The 14,660-nt window shown below is 47.0% G+C and overlaps 1 protein-coding gene across 1 annotated transcript in view; it reads left to right on the top strand.

Annotated features, from left to right (window-relative positions):
• The window catches only part of LOC115082480 (killer cell lectin-like receptor subfamily B member 1B allele A), a 61,395-nt gene that overhangs the window by 33,876 nt on the left and 12,859 nt on the right, over positions 1-14,660 (top strand). Inside the window, exons 3-5 of the mRNA XM_029586706.1 lie at positions 371-469; positions 2,564-2,656; positions 8,034-8,182. Of these exons, the coding sequence (XP_029442566.1) occupies positions 371-469; positions 2,564-2,656; positions 8,034-8,182 (341 nt within the window). The remainder of the gene's footprint in view (positions 1-370; positions 470-2,563; positions 2,657-8,033; positions 8,183-14,660) is intronic.

Genomic DNA, 14,660 nt, shown 5'->3' with positions numbered 1-14,660 from the left:
ATGCCTTGCCAATGGATCCCCACCATACCGAGTAAGAAGCCGGGAGGGATCTGGGCCAGGCATGCTTATCGGCGAGCTGACAAGAGCCCCAGGGAAGCCTTATTTTCTGCTTTTGGCCATTTCTGGGGGGAGAGGGGGTTATTGTTTGATTTGTTTTTTTCTCACAAATGAAACAAATCAAACAATCCATGAACCAGAATTCGCTGGAAAACGAAACCTCCTGAAAACAAACCTAAAACAAAAATAAATTATTTTCCCCTGTGCATCCCTATTGAGCAAATTTCATGCAAAACTGAGTTTTGAGCTTTCTCTGATTAATAGGAACAAAAAAAAATAAAATTAATTCCTACTATCTATGTCATGTCTGCAGCCCAGCGATCTCAATCTTCCCTCTGGTTCTATGCGGCACTTTTCCTCCTGATTCTCTGTCTTCTTCTACTGACATTGCCAATAATCCTGGGAGTTCTCTGTAAGTATAATACACCATTCTCCTGTGTTATAGGGATGTGAATCGTGTGATCGATCGTCTTAACGACGTCGGCCCCTGTGACATAGTGAGGGCAAAGGTAGCGCCGGTGCCATTTTGAATACTGGCAAAACGGCCTGATTGCAGGAGGTCGTTCCCGGACCCCCGCTGGACTTTTGGCAAGTCTTGTGGGGTCAGGAGGCCCCCCCAAGCTGGCCAAAAGTCCCTGGGGGTCCAGCGGGGGTCCAGGAGTGATCTCCTGCACTCGTGCCGTCGGGTGCCAGGAATCAAAATGGCGCCGATAGCCTTGCCCTTACTATGTCACAGGGGCTACCGGTGCCATTGGTCAGCCCCTGTCACATGGTAGGAGCACAAGATGGCGCCAATGGCCATGTGACAGGGGTTGACCAATGGCACCAGTAGCCCCTGTGACATAGTAGGTCAAAGGCTATCCGGCGCCATTTTGAAGTAGTATCGAGGGTGTGAGAGTACAGGGGAAGGGTGCCGGACCCCCCGCTGGACCACCAGGGAGTTTTGGTAAGTCTTGGGGTGGTCAGGAGGGTGGGGAGGGTTGTTTAAATTGGCGGTCGAATAATTCAGCGAAAATTCGTTGTATTCGTGGGGAATCGTGATACGTTTCGCTTCCCCAAGAATACAATGAATATTGACACATCCGTTGTGGATTGCCAATACGTAGGGACCGAATGCACACCCCTAGTAAGCATAATATATCATTCTCCTGTGTTATAATCATAACTAACCCATACAGTAACCCCAGGGATCTCTGTAAGTATAATACACCATTCTCCTGTATTATAATCATACCTAACCCATACAGTAACCCCAGGGATCTCTGTAAGTATTAGGGATGTGCAGAGCAAAATTTTATGTTCATATTTTTTATGTCCGAAAGGGGGTCCCACTTGCGGCCAATATGGACATAAAAAAAATCCAATGAGTTGGGTATATGTACATATGTGCAAAAAAAAAATTTAAACCCCCTCACCCTCCTTAATCCCCCCCCCAGACTTACCACAACTCCCTGGTGATCGAGCGAGGAGTGAGGACGTCATTTCTGCAATCCTTGGCGAGAAGCATGTGACGTCGGTGGCACGTCGAGTGACGCGGCGTCACGTGATTCCCGGCTCGTTCGCGCCGGACGGCTCGTTCGGCCCAAAAAGAACTTTTGGCCAGCTTGGGGGGGCCTCCTGACCCCCCCAAGCTGGCCAAAAGTTCTTTTTGGGCCGAACGAGCCGTCCGGCGCGAACTTGCCGGGAATCACGTGACGCCGCGTCTCAGTGACGCGGCGCCACGTGATTCCCAGCTCGTTCGCGCCGGACGGCTCGTTCGGCCCAAAAAGAACTTTTGGCCAGCTTGGGGGGGACCCCCCCAAGCTGGCCAAAAGTTCTTTTTGGGCCGAACGAGCCGTCCGGCGCGAACGAGCCGGGAATCACGTGACGCCGGTGTCACTCGACGTGCCGCCGACGTCACATGCTTCTCGCCAAGGATTGCAGAAATGGCGTCCTCACTCCTCGCTCCATCACCAGGGAGTTGTGGTAAGTCGGGGGGGGGGGGGGATTAAGGAGGGTGAGGGGGTTTATATTTTTATTTTGGCTCAACAATCGCGATTTCCCACATATCGAACATATCTATGTTCGATATGTGGGAAATCCGATCGTTTATGTCGAATCAATTTTTTAAGTAAAAAAAAAATATGAGTTGCGTTTTACTAATGCGGTCAATCCGAATGCACACCCCTAGTAAGTATAACACACCATTCTCCTGTGTTATAATCATACCTAACCCATACAGTAACCCCAGGGATCTCTGTAAGTATAATACACCATTCCCCTGTATTATAATCACACCTAACCCATACAGTAACCCCGGGGATCTCTGTAAGTATAATACACCATTCTCCTGTGTTATAATCACACCTAACCCATACAGTAACTGGACACTGTGTGCCATCTGACCATCTATCACATACGTATCCCAGATCTTCCTGTATCTGTCTGTCTCTCTCCCCTAGCACTAGCATTGAGCTTCTATTGTTTACAATTGATAGTTATTTCCTTGTCTTCCCTCGTTTTACAGATCACTTGTGTCTGAATGATCATCAGGTGAACCAAACAAGATCGGATTTAGAGGACACGATGGAGAAGTTACAGAAAAGGGGGATCCTGAGAGGTACATGTTTTGTTAATGGAGCCAATTTAGTAAGTCCTGGGATTTCCTGGATATTAGTGGTCTGTTCACAGGAAACTTTGCTCTGAATTCATAGTTACCTCTGAAGTAAACGTTAATGTGGAAATTAGCTGGCATAATAGAGAAGTATTCTTCTCTGAGGAAACACTGCCTTTGGTCTTGCACCTCACTGATGTGAAGTTATCTTTTTGCAAGAACTGGCATGTGAAGAGCTTTTCAATAAATTCAAAATAGATGATCCTCTTTGCATGATATTGCATAAGAGCAGCTCATTAAATCTGAATATAAACACATTTTTGTGCATAGCGAACAATGTTCTGTGAAAAAACATTTGCAAAAGGGGTCTTCCTGCTCTGAAACAGACATAAGCCCTGGAAGTCAGAAGTTTCCGTACTTTCCTGCACACAATGCCTCATCTTCATACATGAGTACATCGGCCGCAGTGTGACAGATCTGCCTAGTCCAAGTGCTGGGGAGTTACATCTTTGCACCCAAAGACAGGATAGGGTTGAATTCTTGCACTTTTGTTATAACAAAAGAACCGAAGAGAAAGATATTTCATTATTAAAGTCTGGTCCCAGGCCCCTTCTCTTACAGTGCTGGCAGGGGCACTTCCTTCCTTCACAGTTCTTTATACTTAATACCCAGACGGTGCATGGCTGGCAACTCTGCAGCTCTCCTCTACCCACAATCCCATGTCCCCCTGGCCTTCCCCAGGCCAGGCCATACCAGGCGAGGTCAGACCAGGCCAGCCCATCTTACTTCCCCTGGCTCTTCTTCCAGTCCACGAATCTGCCTTCTTCCACAGTGCCAGGCAGACTGCATCCCTCAGTGGGTCAGGCATCTCTCCTCTTGCCTTTCCAGGAATCTATTAACCAGATCATGCAGCGGACCCACCAGCACATCTCTGAGCTCCCTCAGTATCCTGGGATGAACCTCATCCAGCCACTTTGCCTTGTCCACTCTCAGTTTTCCTAGCTCTTCCCATACATTATCTTTTGTAGAGTTAAGAACATAAGAACATGCCATACTGGGTCAGAACAAGGATCCATCAAGCCCAGCATCCTGATTCCAACAGTGGCCAATCCAGGCCATAAGAACCTGGCAACTAACATTGTGTAACTATAGCATGGGTTATTTTTCCCCTATATGCATCACCTTGCACTTATCCACATTAAATTTCATCTGCCATTTTGATGCCCAATTTTCCAGTCTCAGAAGGTCTTCCTGCAATTTATCACAATCTGCTTGTGATTTAACTACTCTGAACAATTTTGTATCATCTGCAAATTTGATTACCTCACTTGTCGCATTTCTTTCCAGATCATTTATAAATATATTGAAAAGTATGGGTCACAATACAGGTCCCTGAGGCACTCCACTGTCCACTCCCTTCCACTGAGAAAATTGTCCATTTAATCCTACTCTCTGTTTCCTGTCTTTTAGCCAATTTGTAATCCACGAAAGGATATCACCTCCTATCCCATGACTTTTTACTTTTCCTAGAAGCCTCTCATGAGGAACTTTGTCAAATGCCTTCTGAATATCCAAATATAATACATCTACGGGTTCGCCTTTATCCACATGTTTATTAACTCCTTCAAAAAAGTGAAGCAGATTTGTGAGGTAAGACTTGCCTTGGGTAAAGCCATGCTGACTTTGTTACATTAAACCATGTCTTTCTATATGTTCTGTGATTTTGATGTTTAAAATACTTTCCACTATTTTTCCTGGCACTGAAGTCAGGCTAACCGGTCTGTAGTTTCCCGGATCGCCCCTGGAGCCCTTTTTAAATATTGGGGTTACATTTGCTATCCTCCAGTCTTCTGGTACAATGGATGATTTTAATGATAGGTTACAAATTTTTACTAATAGGTCTGAAATTTCATTTTTTAGTTCCTTCAGAACTCTGGGGTGTATACCATCCGGTCCAGGTGATTTACTGAGTAGTCAATCAGATCTATCACATCTTCTAGGTTCACCATGATTTGATTCAGCCCATCTGAATCATTACCCATGAAAACCTTCTCCATTACGGGTACCTCCCCAACATCCTCTTCAGTAAACACCGAAGCAAAGAAATTAAATTGTCTAATTCATCTAATTCATCTTGTTTCGGGAGTGCCCCAAAATGAAGAAAAATCCCCCAAATTTTGGGGAAATTAGAATTTCATATTAGTGCGAGCTAACTATAAGCAGTGCGCACTAACATGAAATAAACCAAACTCGAAAAAAAAGTCCCCGAACCATTAAAAAAAACTAAGGGGGTTATTTATCAAAGGCTAAGTAGGAGTCGGGACGGGGAGGGGCAGAGTTGGCTGTGTCCTTGCTGCCGGCGATAATCTTACTAACATTATCATCGGCAGTAGTGCACCAATTAGCACCACTTTTCACGTTTGCGCTGTTCGGTGCGAAAGCTGGCAGCTTGATGAATCCTGGCCTAAATTTGCCACGGTAAAAACCGAGACAAATACGCTACGATAAAAAAAACAATACACCTCTCTAAACAGTAAACATCTAAACATGTAAAACTAATTCTGACATTCTAAAATTACTTCAATAGAATTCCCTCAGCAAAGGAGACGAGTGATTTGAGAACTGATTGTTTAAATAAAGTCTGCAGATACCTTTAACGCACAGAGCGTGCCCCAAATTTTCATAGCAAGCTTTATGCACACAATTTTGCGACCAGTAGGTGCACAGAATAAGTCTGACGACGTTAAACCTGCCTTTCAGAAGGCGTTAGCTGTGCACGCTAACTTGAGCGCAAGGTTTTGGAAATAAAAAGAAGTTCCAGCTCTGCCCCAGCGCCACCTTCCGGAACAGCTCTCCACAGGGCACATAAAAGAGCACACGAAGCTGGATTATGCGAGTAGTTTTATGTGCACTGAGCCTCGGGTTACTTTCTGCACTTAACATGGTTTAAGTGCGTGAAAGGCTTTGAAAATTATTCCCATTTCTAAAATTTGCTGGCGACATCCTTCAAACAACTTTTCTAAAGCGACCATGAAATCTCATGGGAAAATTTTCCGTAACTGAGCAGGCAGGTGATGAGCCTGGGGTCCTTTCCTCCCTGGATGCTGCAGGAGTTTTCACAGGAAAGTGAGCAGGGGCTTTACCTCTGAGCATTGCCCAAGAACACACACTCACCCCAAAAACACACACTCACCCCAAGAACACACACTCACCCCTAGAACACACACTCACCCCTAGAACACACACTCACCTTTTTTCCTTGTGGATATTTTTCCCACAAGCTTTTTCTGAGGATACAAATTTTGCCAGAGGAAAAAAAAATACCATGCAATTGAGAGTTGGCAAAAATTGGTTGTTTTCAAAGAGCCGACCTTTGCTTTAATGAGGAGCCCCTTCTACCCAAGCGAGTGGCTTGGGTGGAGGGGGCAGAATTGGAGTTTTCTTGATAATTCCTGGGAGGTCTGTGGCTTTGGGGGTGGTCATGGTGAGGGTGGAGTCTGCATTTTAAAGCATATTTTATTGTAATTTTGTTTTGATTTATGAATTGTATATCGTCCACTGCCTTCACTTTTTGTGTAATAGGATTGTTGATCTTGTCGGAATCGACTCAGTTCTGTAATCCAAGTAAAATGTGGAATATAATTAAGGGCTGGATTCTAAAAGGGTTACGCGCATAAGTTAAGCGCATAACCCTTAAACCCCCGCCCTGCGTGTGCCGAGCCTATTTTGCAAGGGATGTGCGTAAGTCCCAGGGCTTTGCTAGGGGAGGCGTGTCGGGAGCGGTGCGACGTTCGGGGCATTACGGGGGGCAGTCCAGGGGGCATGGCCGAAGGCCTCCGGACCAGTCCCCGGGTCGGGTGATGGCCCAGAAGAGGGCAACTGGCACGCGCGAGTTACGCCTGCCTTGAGCAGGCGTAACTTGTGCGATAAAGGTAGGGGGGTTTAGATAGGGCTGAGGGGGTGGGTTAGGTAGGGGAAGGGAGGGGAAGGTGGAGGGAGGTGGAAGGAAAATTCCCTCCAAGGCCGCTCTGATTTCGGAGCAGCCTCGGAGGGACCGGGCAGCGCGCGCAGGTCTCGGCGCATGCAAGGTGCACAAATGTGCGCGCAGACCCTGGATTTCAAAAGATATGCGCGGCTACGCACGTATCTATTGAAATCCGGCGTACTTTTGTTTGCGCCTGGTGCGAGAATAAAAGTACGCGCTCGACCTTTTTTTTTTAAAATGTACCCCTAAATATATATATTCAACTTAATTTCCATATATAAATGGCTTTTGAAAACTGTCCTCATTGGACCTGATTTTCAAAGCCACTTTTATGCATAAAGCATTGCTTTATGTGTCTACATACCTTGTTATAAATTGCCCTGGGTTTGTGCGGGTACAAGCCTGTAAATAATGCAGTACTGCATGCATTTTTACGTATAAAGCATTGCTTTATGTGTCTACATACCTCGTTATAAATTGCCCTGGGTTTGTGCGGGTACAAGCCTGTAAATAATGAAATTCTGCATGCACTTTTACGTATAAAGCATTGCTTTAAGTGTCTACATACCTCGTTATAAATTGCCCTGGGTTTGTGCGGGTACAAGCCTGTAAATAATGAAATTCTGCATGCACTTTTACGTATAAAGCATTGCTTTATGTGTCTACATACCTCGTTATAAATTGCCCTGGGTTTGTGCGGGTACAAGCCTGTAAATAATGAAATTCTGCATGCGCTTTTATGTACAGATGAAACAGGCATTTCGGGGAAGGGCGGTGTCTGGGCAGCGTTTGCATTCACGAGATTACTTCTGATTTTAAAAAGCATGTGCGTAAATTCACAAACACACACACACACGTTGTGCACTGCAAACAGCAGGTGTAACTTTTTCTGGGTGAGCTTTTGCAGGTTATTAAGGATAATTTTCACAGTGAAAGTCCCCGTGTATTTTTGCTTTGAAGCCTGCTGGTAACAGCTTCCTGCAGGATGTGCATGCTCTGAAATTTACCCCTCTGATGGATTAGGTAAACCGGAGTACAAGCAGCCCATTAAAACACTTGGGGCTAAAAGGAATGCTTAAGGTGGCAGCTGTCTGAATGGGATCAGACAAGAAAAGGTCCTGTTCCTAGTTTCAGCCAATTCCATATCCTCCCCTGGGATGACTGCAAATTCACACTGACCCTCTAAATTGCAAATCTGCCCCGGGAACGCCTCCGAAGCTGCCCCTTCTCTTGCCTGGCTTAATTTGTGTGCCTTGCAGGAAAAGTCTATACAGTCAGAAGTTGGACATTTTTTAACTGGTTAGATTTACCTGGCTAACTACCAAAGGTAGCTGCTGAAAGCTTTTATAAATGGATTCCCTAATGTCTTTCTCTCCTTGTATGTTCTTTTTTACACAGGCCGGTATGAGTACTGTCCGGAGGGATGGAGGCCTGGGAAAGGAAAGTGCTACTTTGTATCTACAGAGATCAAAAACTGGAGCTCCAGCCTGGCAGACTGTGGTACCCGGGGAGCTCAACTGGCTTTCATCAAGCAGCCACAAGATCTGGTAAAAATTAATTCCTTTAATAAGAACAAAAGAACATAAGATATTTCATAAGGGGTCAGACCAAGGGTCCATCAAGCCCAGTAATCTGTTTCCAACAGTGGCCAATCCAAGTCATAAGTTTCTGACAAGTATCCAAACATTACACAGATCACAAGCTACTATTGCTTATTAATTAATAGCAGTTTATGGATTTTTCCTCTAGAAACTTATCCAAACCTTTTTTAAACCCAGTAACACCAACTGCTGTAACCACATTGTCTGGCAATGAATTCTAGAGCTTAACTATGTGCAGAATGAAAAATAATTTTCTTTGGTTTGCTTTAAATGAACTACTTGGTAACTTCATGGAGTGCCCCCTAGTCCTTCTATTATCTGAGACAGTAAATAACCAATTTACCTTAACTTGTTCAAGTCTTTTCATGATTTTGTAGGCCTCTATCATATCTCCCCTCAGTCATCTCTTCTCCAATATGAACAGCCTTAACTTCCTTAGCTTTCCCTCATAGGGAAGCTGTTCCATTCCCCTTATCATATTGGTCACCCTTCTCTGCAGAGGCATTATGACAACCATAGTTTTATTTTCCATTCCCTTCCTAATAATTCCTAATATTGTTTGCTTTTTTGACTGCCACAGCACATTGAATTGACAATGTCAATGTATTATCCACTATGATGCCTAGATCTCTTTCCTGGGTGGTAACTCCTAAGGTAGAACCTAACATTGTGTATCTACAGTAAGGGTTATTTTTTTCCTATATGCATCACTTTGCACTTGTTAAATTTCATCTACCATTTGGAAGCCCAGTCTTCCAGTCTTGCAAGGTTCTCCTGCAATTTAACACAATTTAATATTCCTGACAATAAGCCCCACATGTGATGTGCATTCAAGAAGGGACTATAAAGTGATTATGTGTGAGAATTGGAACTCCTGGGATTTATAAGAACATATGATTTTCCATACAAGGGTCCATCAAGCCCAATATCCTGTCTCCAACAGTGGCCAGTCCAGGTTTCAAATACCCTGCAAGATCCCAAACAGTAAATAGATCCCATTCTGCTATCATGCTGTGATAAGAAGGGTCTATTTCTTAAGACTACTTGGTTAATAATAGTTTATGGACATCTCCTCCAGTAACTTCTCCGAGCCTTTTTTTAAACCCATGTTAACTGCCGTTCTTTATCGATAAGCAGGGCTGAATTAGCCATGATTTGTGGATGATGTCATCTGATGGTGTTGAATACACTCCTCTCTTAGCTCATAGAGATTTTGCTCTATTGCGCATGTGTAAAAGTTCCCACATGGGAGTTGCCTCATGAGCCCCTCTGTCGTTTTACGTCCAAGTTTCAGCAAGGATGTGAACCCTATTTCTCATTTTTTTATACAGATTTTCAACTATTTTTGTTGACTTGCTGCCTCAGCAGTGCCCACAAACAGCACTTTTCAGTGCTAAAAAAAATTATTTCAAAATGCCAGGAAAGAAGACTATCAGTAGCTTCATGGATGCATATGCAGTAGGAGAATGTTCATTACCGAAGGACATGACATCTGCTAACAGTGTCTAGATCCAGATCATGACCAGTCTAACAGTGACCATTGTGGCAGAATGTCTCCACTTTCTCAAAAATCCAGGGCCTGGAAGATGGAGGAACTCTGTATGTCTCTCAGAAGCCACAGTTGCTCCTCCTCCCAGAGTAGAGCATTGTCAATCTCCCCGGGGCATCAAATTGAGCTAAGCATTCCCCCCTCACTGGATTTAATTTATTTATTATATACCAACATTTGATCTGAGATATCACATCAGTTTACATTCAGGTTCTGTAGATATTTCCCTATCCCCAGAGAGCTTACAATTGTCTTTTAAAAAGCAAAAGTGCTCCTTGGAGCTGGCATCACATTCTGCATTGAAAAAGTATCAAGCCTTGACGCTGATGATGCAGCCGGCACATCTAGCCCAAACACTTTCAACACATTGAGTCCCAGTGCCTTTAATGCATGACTTGTTGCTATCAGTTCATCAAGCTCTGCCACCGTTGGAGCCATTGACACTTGAAACATCTATCCTCAGCACCATCAATGCATCAGTCCCAGCACTGTTGATGCACCGGATTCTGGTGTCATTGATATATCAATCTCCTGCCTTGATGCATTGAGCCTCAACACTAATAATGATCCCTCCTTCAATGATGCAATGGGCTGTGTATTGTGAGCCTGCCAGCCCCCCTCCTACCTTTACTCTGAACGCGGCCAGCAACGCCGCTGCCTACACTGTCCCATGGCAGGCCGAGCCACGATGCTCCGGGCTTCCCTGTGGTCCTAGAACCACCGGCGGAAGTCTCTTCTTCGCGGCACAAAGCCGCTCTTGCAGCATGCCTTCTCTTCCACCTTCGCAGCAGGGCTGCCGCCAATACCGCTAGGGGTGTGCATTCGTTTTGAACTTAAATGTAAAACGCAACTTATTTTTTTTTTAACTTAAAAAAGTGATGAGGCGAAAACGATCGGATTTCCAACTTATTCAACATAGCTATGTTGAATACGTTGGAAATCGCGATTGTTGATCCTAAATAAAAATTTAAACCCCTCACCCTCCTTAATCCGCCCCCCAAGACTTACCACAACTCCCTGGTGGTCCAGCGGGGAGTCAGGACGCCATTTCTGAACTCCTTTGCGAGGAGCACGTGACGTCGGCGTCACGTGATTCCCCGCGGGTTCGCTCCGGGACCCTGGTTGGACCCAAAAGGAACTTTTGGCCAGCTTGGGGGGGTCAGGAGGCTGTAAGAGGAGCCACACGGTGAGAGTAACATGGGATGAAATGGCGATAAAAGTTCACAAAACCCAGGAAGCGCTGGAGGGCTTTGAGACCCTGGGCTGGGGCCATTTAGTGATGGCGGCTACCTTTTCTGGCTCCATACAGAAGCCAGATGCAGAGATAATATATCCCAGGAAAGGTAGAGATTCGGCTTCAAAAACGCATTTCTCAAGTTTGGTATATAGATGATTGGCCCGGAGGGCCTGGAGAACCTGGCAAACGTGCTGGCGGTGAGAGTCAATGTCTTTGGAATATATGAGGACATCATCCAAGTAGACTATTACATGGGAATGGAGCATCTCTCGATGCACCTCGTTCATGAGGTGCTGGAAGACGTCGGGGGCATTACAATGCCCAAAGGGCATCACGAGGTACTCGTAATGCCCATCACGTGTGTTGAATGCCGTCTTCCACTCATCCCCTGGGCGAATACGGACGAGGTTATAGGCCCCTCTGATGTCCAACTTGGTAAAGATGCGAGCCCCTTGGAGGCGATCCAGCAGTTCCGGGATAAGTGGGAGTGGATAGCGGTCCCGCTTGGTAATGGCGTTGAGACCGTAGCGAACCATCCTTCTTACCCACGAAAAAGAATCCAGCACCTGCCGGTGACCGGGAGGGACGAATAAATCCCTTGGCTAGGTTCTCAGAGATGTATTGGGACATTGCCTTAGTCTCTGGCAATGAGAGAGGATATACATGCCCACGAGGCGGTGTGGTACCGGGAACCAGATCAATGGGACAGTCAAAAGGTCTATGTTCCGGAAGGATCTCCGCCATCTCCTTGGAGAAGACATCTTGGAAACTTTGGTAGGCCTCTGGCAGGAGGTGCGAGGAACAGAGATGCAGAGAGTTGGGAGGACGAGGAAGCGGACGAGGAAGCGGAACCCCAGCTGACCAGCTGGAAGTCATCCCATCTGATGACGGGAGAGTGCTGACGAAGCCACGGAAGTCCCAGCACCAGTGGATGCACGGCTCGTTCCAGGATGAGTAGAGAAATATCCTCGGAGTGAAATAGACCTGTTTGAAAAGTCACTGGTCTCATGGAACGGGAGATAACTCCAGGCAGCAAGGTCTCTCGGATCGAAGAGATGTGTAGAGGAGGATTCCTTGGTTCCGTAGGCAGGCCTAGTTGTGTCACCAGCTCGGCCACAATAAAGTTCCCCTCAGCTCCAGAATCGACAAAGGCCCAAATCTGGATCTCCCCACCGGGGTATTTGAGGGTGACAGGAAGAGTACAGAGAGGAGCAGATCCGGTAGCGCCTAGGTGTAGCTCCTCGGTATAACCTAGGCACGGCCGTTTCCCGGATGCTCAGTGCATGATGACAGGAAATGTCCTTTACCTCCACAATATATGCAGAGGCCTAAGGAGCGCCGATGGCTCCTCTCTTCCGGAGTAAGTGGTGACCGGCCCAGCTGCATGGGTTCAGAAGCAGGGCTGGCAGCAGGGGAAGCCCTTTGCAGAGGAGACCTGGAGGAGACGTGTAGGCGCGGCTGACTCCTATTAGCCGACCGAGTCTCTCTGTCCCGCTGTTGAAGACGGCGGTCATCCTTGCCCGCAATGTCCATTAAGTCATTCAACTCCTCAGGAATCTCCCGTCCTGCCAGTTCATCTTTAATCCGCCCAGCTAAGCCTTCAAGAAAAATCCCTTTTAAGCAATCATCCTGCCAAGCCAGTTCCATGGCCAGGGTTCGAAAGTTGATAATGTACTCTGCTACCGGATGCGTGCCTTGTCGGAGATGCAGGAGTTCTGAAGCCGCTGTGGACTGGCGTGCAGGATCATCAAAGGCCAGGCGAAACTGAAGAAGGAATTCCTGAAGATTCTGTAGCAGAGGATCGGAGCGCTCCCACAAGGGTGAAGCCCATTCAAGCGCTTTGCCATCCAATAAAGAAAAAATATAGGCCACTTTAGCTGCTTCTGTAGGAAACTGGGAAGGTAACAGAGTGAACCGTACTTGACACTGGTTCAAGAACCCACGGCAGGACTTACTGTCCCCAGCGTACTTGCTGGGAGCTGGCAACTGGGTATTGGAAACAGCGACTGGTACTGAAGGCCCTTGACGAGTAGAAGCTTCTAGATGAGAGACCAATTGGTCCACAGTGGCAGCGAGAGTGTCAATACAATGTTGCTGCTGCTGAAGGCGCTGCGCCATCCCAGGGATAGCCTGCAGACTGGGAGACTCCGCCGAGTCCATGGCCTTGCAAACTTGCAGTCTGGGAACTGCAGACTAGATGTGAACCCTTGAGCCGAACTACCCTGAAGGCAGAGTAGGTCGGGAGGCGGAGCCACAGGCCAAGGTCTTCACCCGGGAACCAGGAACCCCCCAGGAGGAGCCCGTAGGGTCCTAGAACCTTGGGACTTAGGAGCACAGATACAGTCTCTATAGAAGAATGCCTGGGCAAGGAGTAACCACAGAGTCAGTAACCAGGAAGCAGGAAGGCCCAGCAGAGCGGGGTGGTCAGATAGAGTCTCTGGCTTGTGAAATAGCAGTAGTCTGTGAACAGGCCCGGGGTCTGTAGTTTGCCGTGGAGCGGAGCAGATAGATAACAGGAACAGAGTTTGCAGCGTATGGTGAACTGAGGCCAGCAGGAGGCAGGACTGGAGTCAGTAACGTGCAATGGAACTGGAACGGGTGGTGAGTAGGAACGGAGACGAACCAAGTCAGGCTGGCAGCCAGTAGAAGCAGTCTCAGGAACAGGCAAAGGTCGGAGGCTGGCTGCAAGCAGAAGCGGAGTCGGGCACAAGCTGAGGTCAATGGCAGGCGGCAGGCAGAAGCGGAGTCAGGAGCAAGCTGAGGTCAATGGCGGGCGGCAGGCAGAAGCGGAGTCAGGAACAAGCTGAGGTCAATGGCGGGCGGCAGGCAGAAGCGGAGTCAGGAACAAGCTGAGGTCAATGGCGGGCGGCAGGCAGAAGCGGAGTCAGGAACAAGCTGAGGTCAATGGCGGGCGGCAGGCAGAAGCGGAGTCAGGAACAAGCTGAGGTCAAACGGAAAGCAGAACTGGAGAAGCGCAACTAAGAACTACTAACAGTAGTGACCCTCGTTGCAAGGCAATGAGAAGGCAGGCGAACGCTGGTTAAATCAGGCTTGGGGCTTGGCTTCGTTAACCCAGGCGGGGCCAGACTTCTGGCGACCGTGCGTCCATAACGTGCGTGCTTGCGCACGCGCGTGGCAGCAGCGAGATGATCTGGCAATGGCGGACGCCCTGGGGCCTAGCGGAGCCGCGGGAGCGGCGTTTCCCCCGTTGGAGGTGAGTATCAAACACAGCAGACAGAGGGGAAGCGGTGGAGACCGCAACACACAATGTATATAAAAATGCAATTTAAATGTTTAATCACACTCTGCGCACCCTTAACCTCCTCTGTCTACAACTTAACCACCCTTAATTTGTGACTCTCTTATCTTATTCTTAATTTCTTATTCTTTCACAATGTTTATCTATTTGTTCCTTGTAAACCGATGTGATGTGCAAATGAACGTTGGTATAAAAAAGCTATAAATAAATAAATTAAATAAATAAATAAAATGACAATCAAGTAACCATGGTCTTTTCCATTGGAAAGAAAAACAATACAACTAGGGGGGGGGGGGGTCACAAAATGAAACTCTAGGGGGGATGACTCAGAACCAACATTAGTTGCGATGGAGAAGGTACAGAGAAGGGCAACCAAAAT

The sequence above is a fragment of the Rhinatrema bivittatum genome, chromosome 1 (assembly GCF_901001135.1).
Source record: "Rhinatrema bivittatum chromosome 1, aRhiBiv1.1, whole genome shotgun sequence".
Classification (NCBI taxonomy): Eukaryota; Metazoa; Chordata; class Amphibia; order Gymnophiona; family Rhinatrematidae; genus Rhinatrema; species Rhinatrema bivittatum.
The sequence above is the reverse complement of the archived record's forward strand: the minus strand, read 5'-3'. Positions and strand labels throughout refer to the sequence as shown.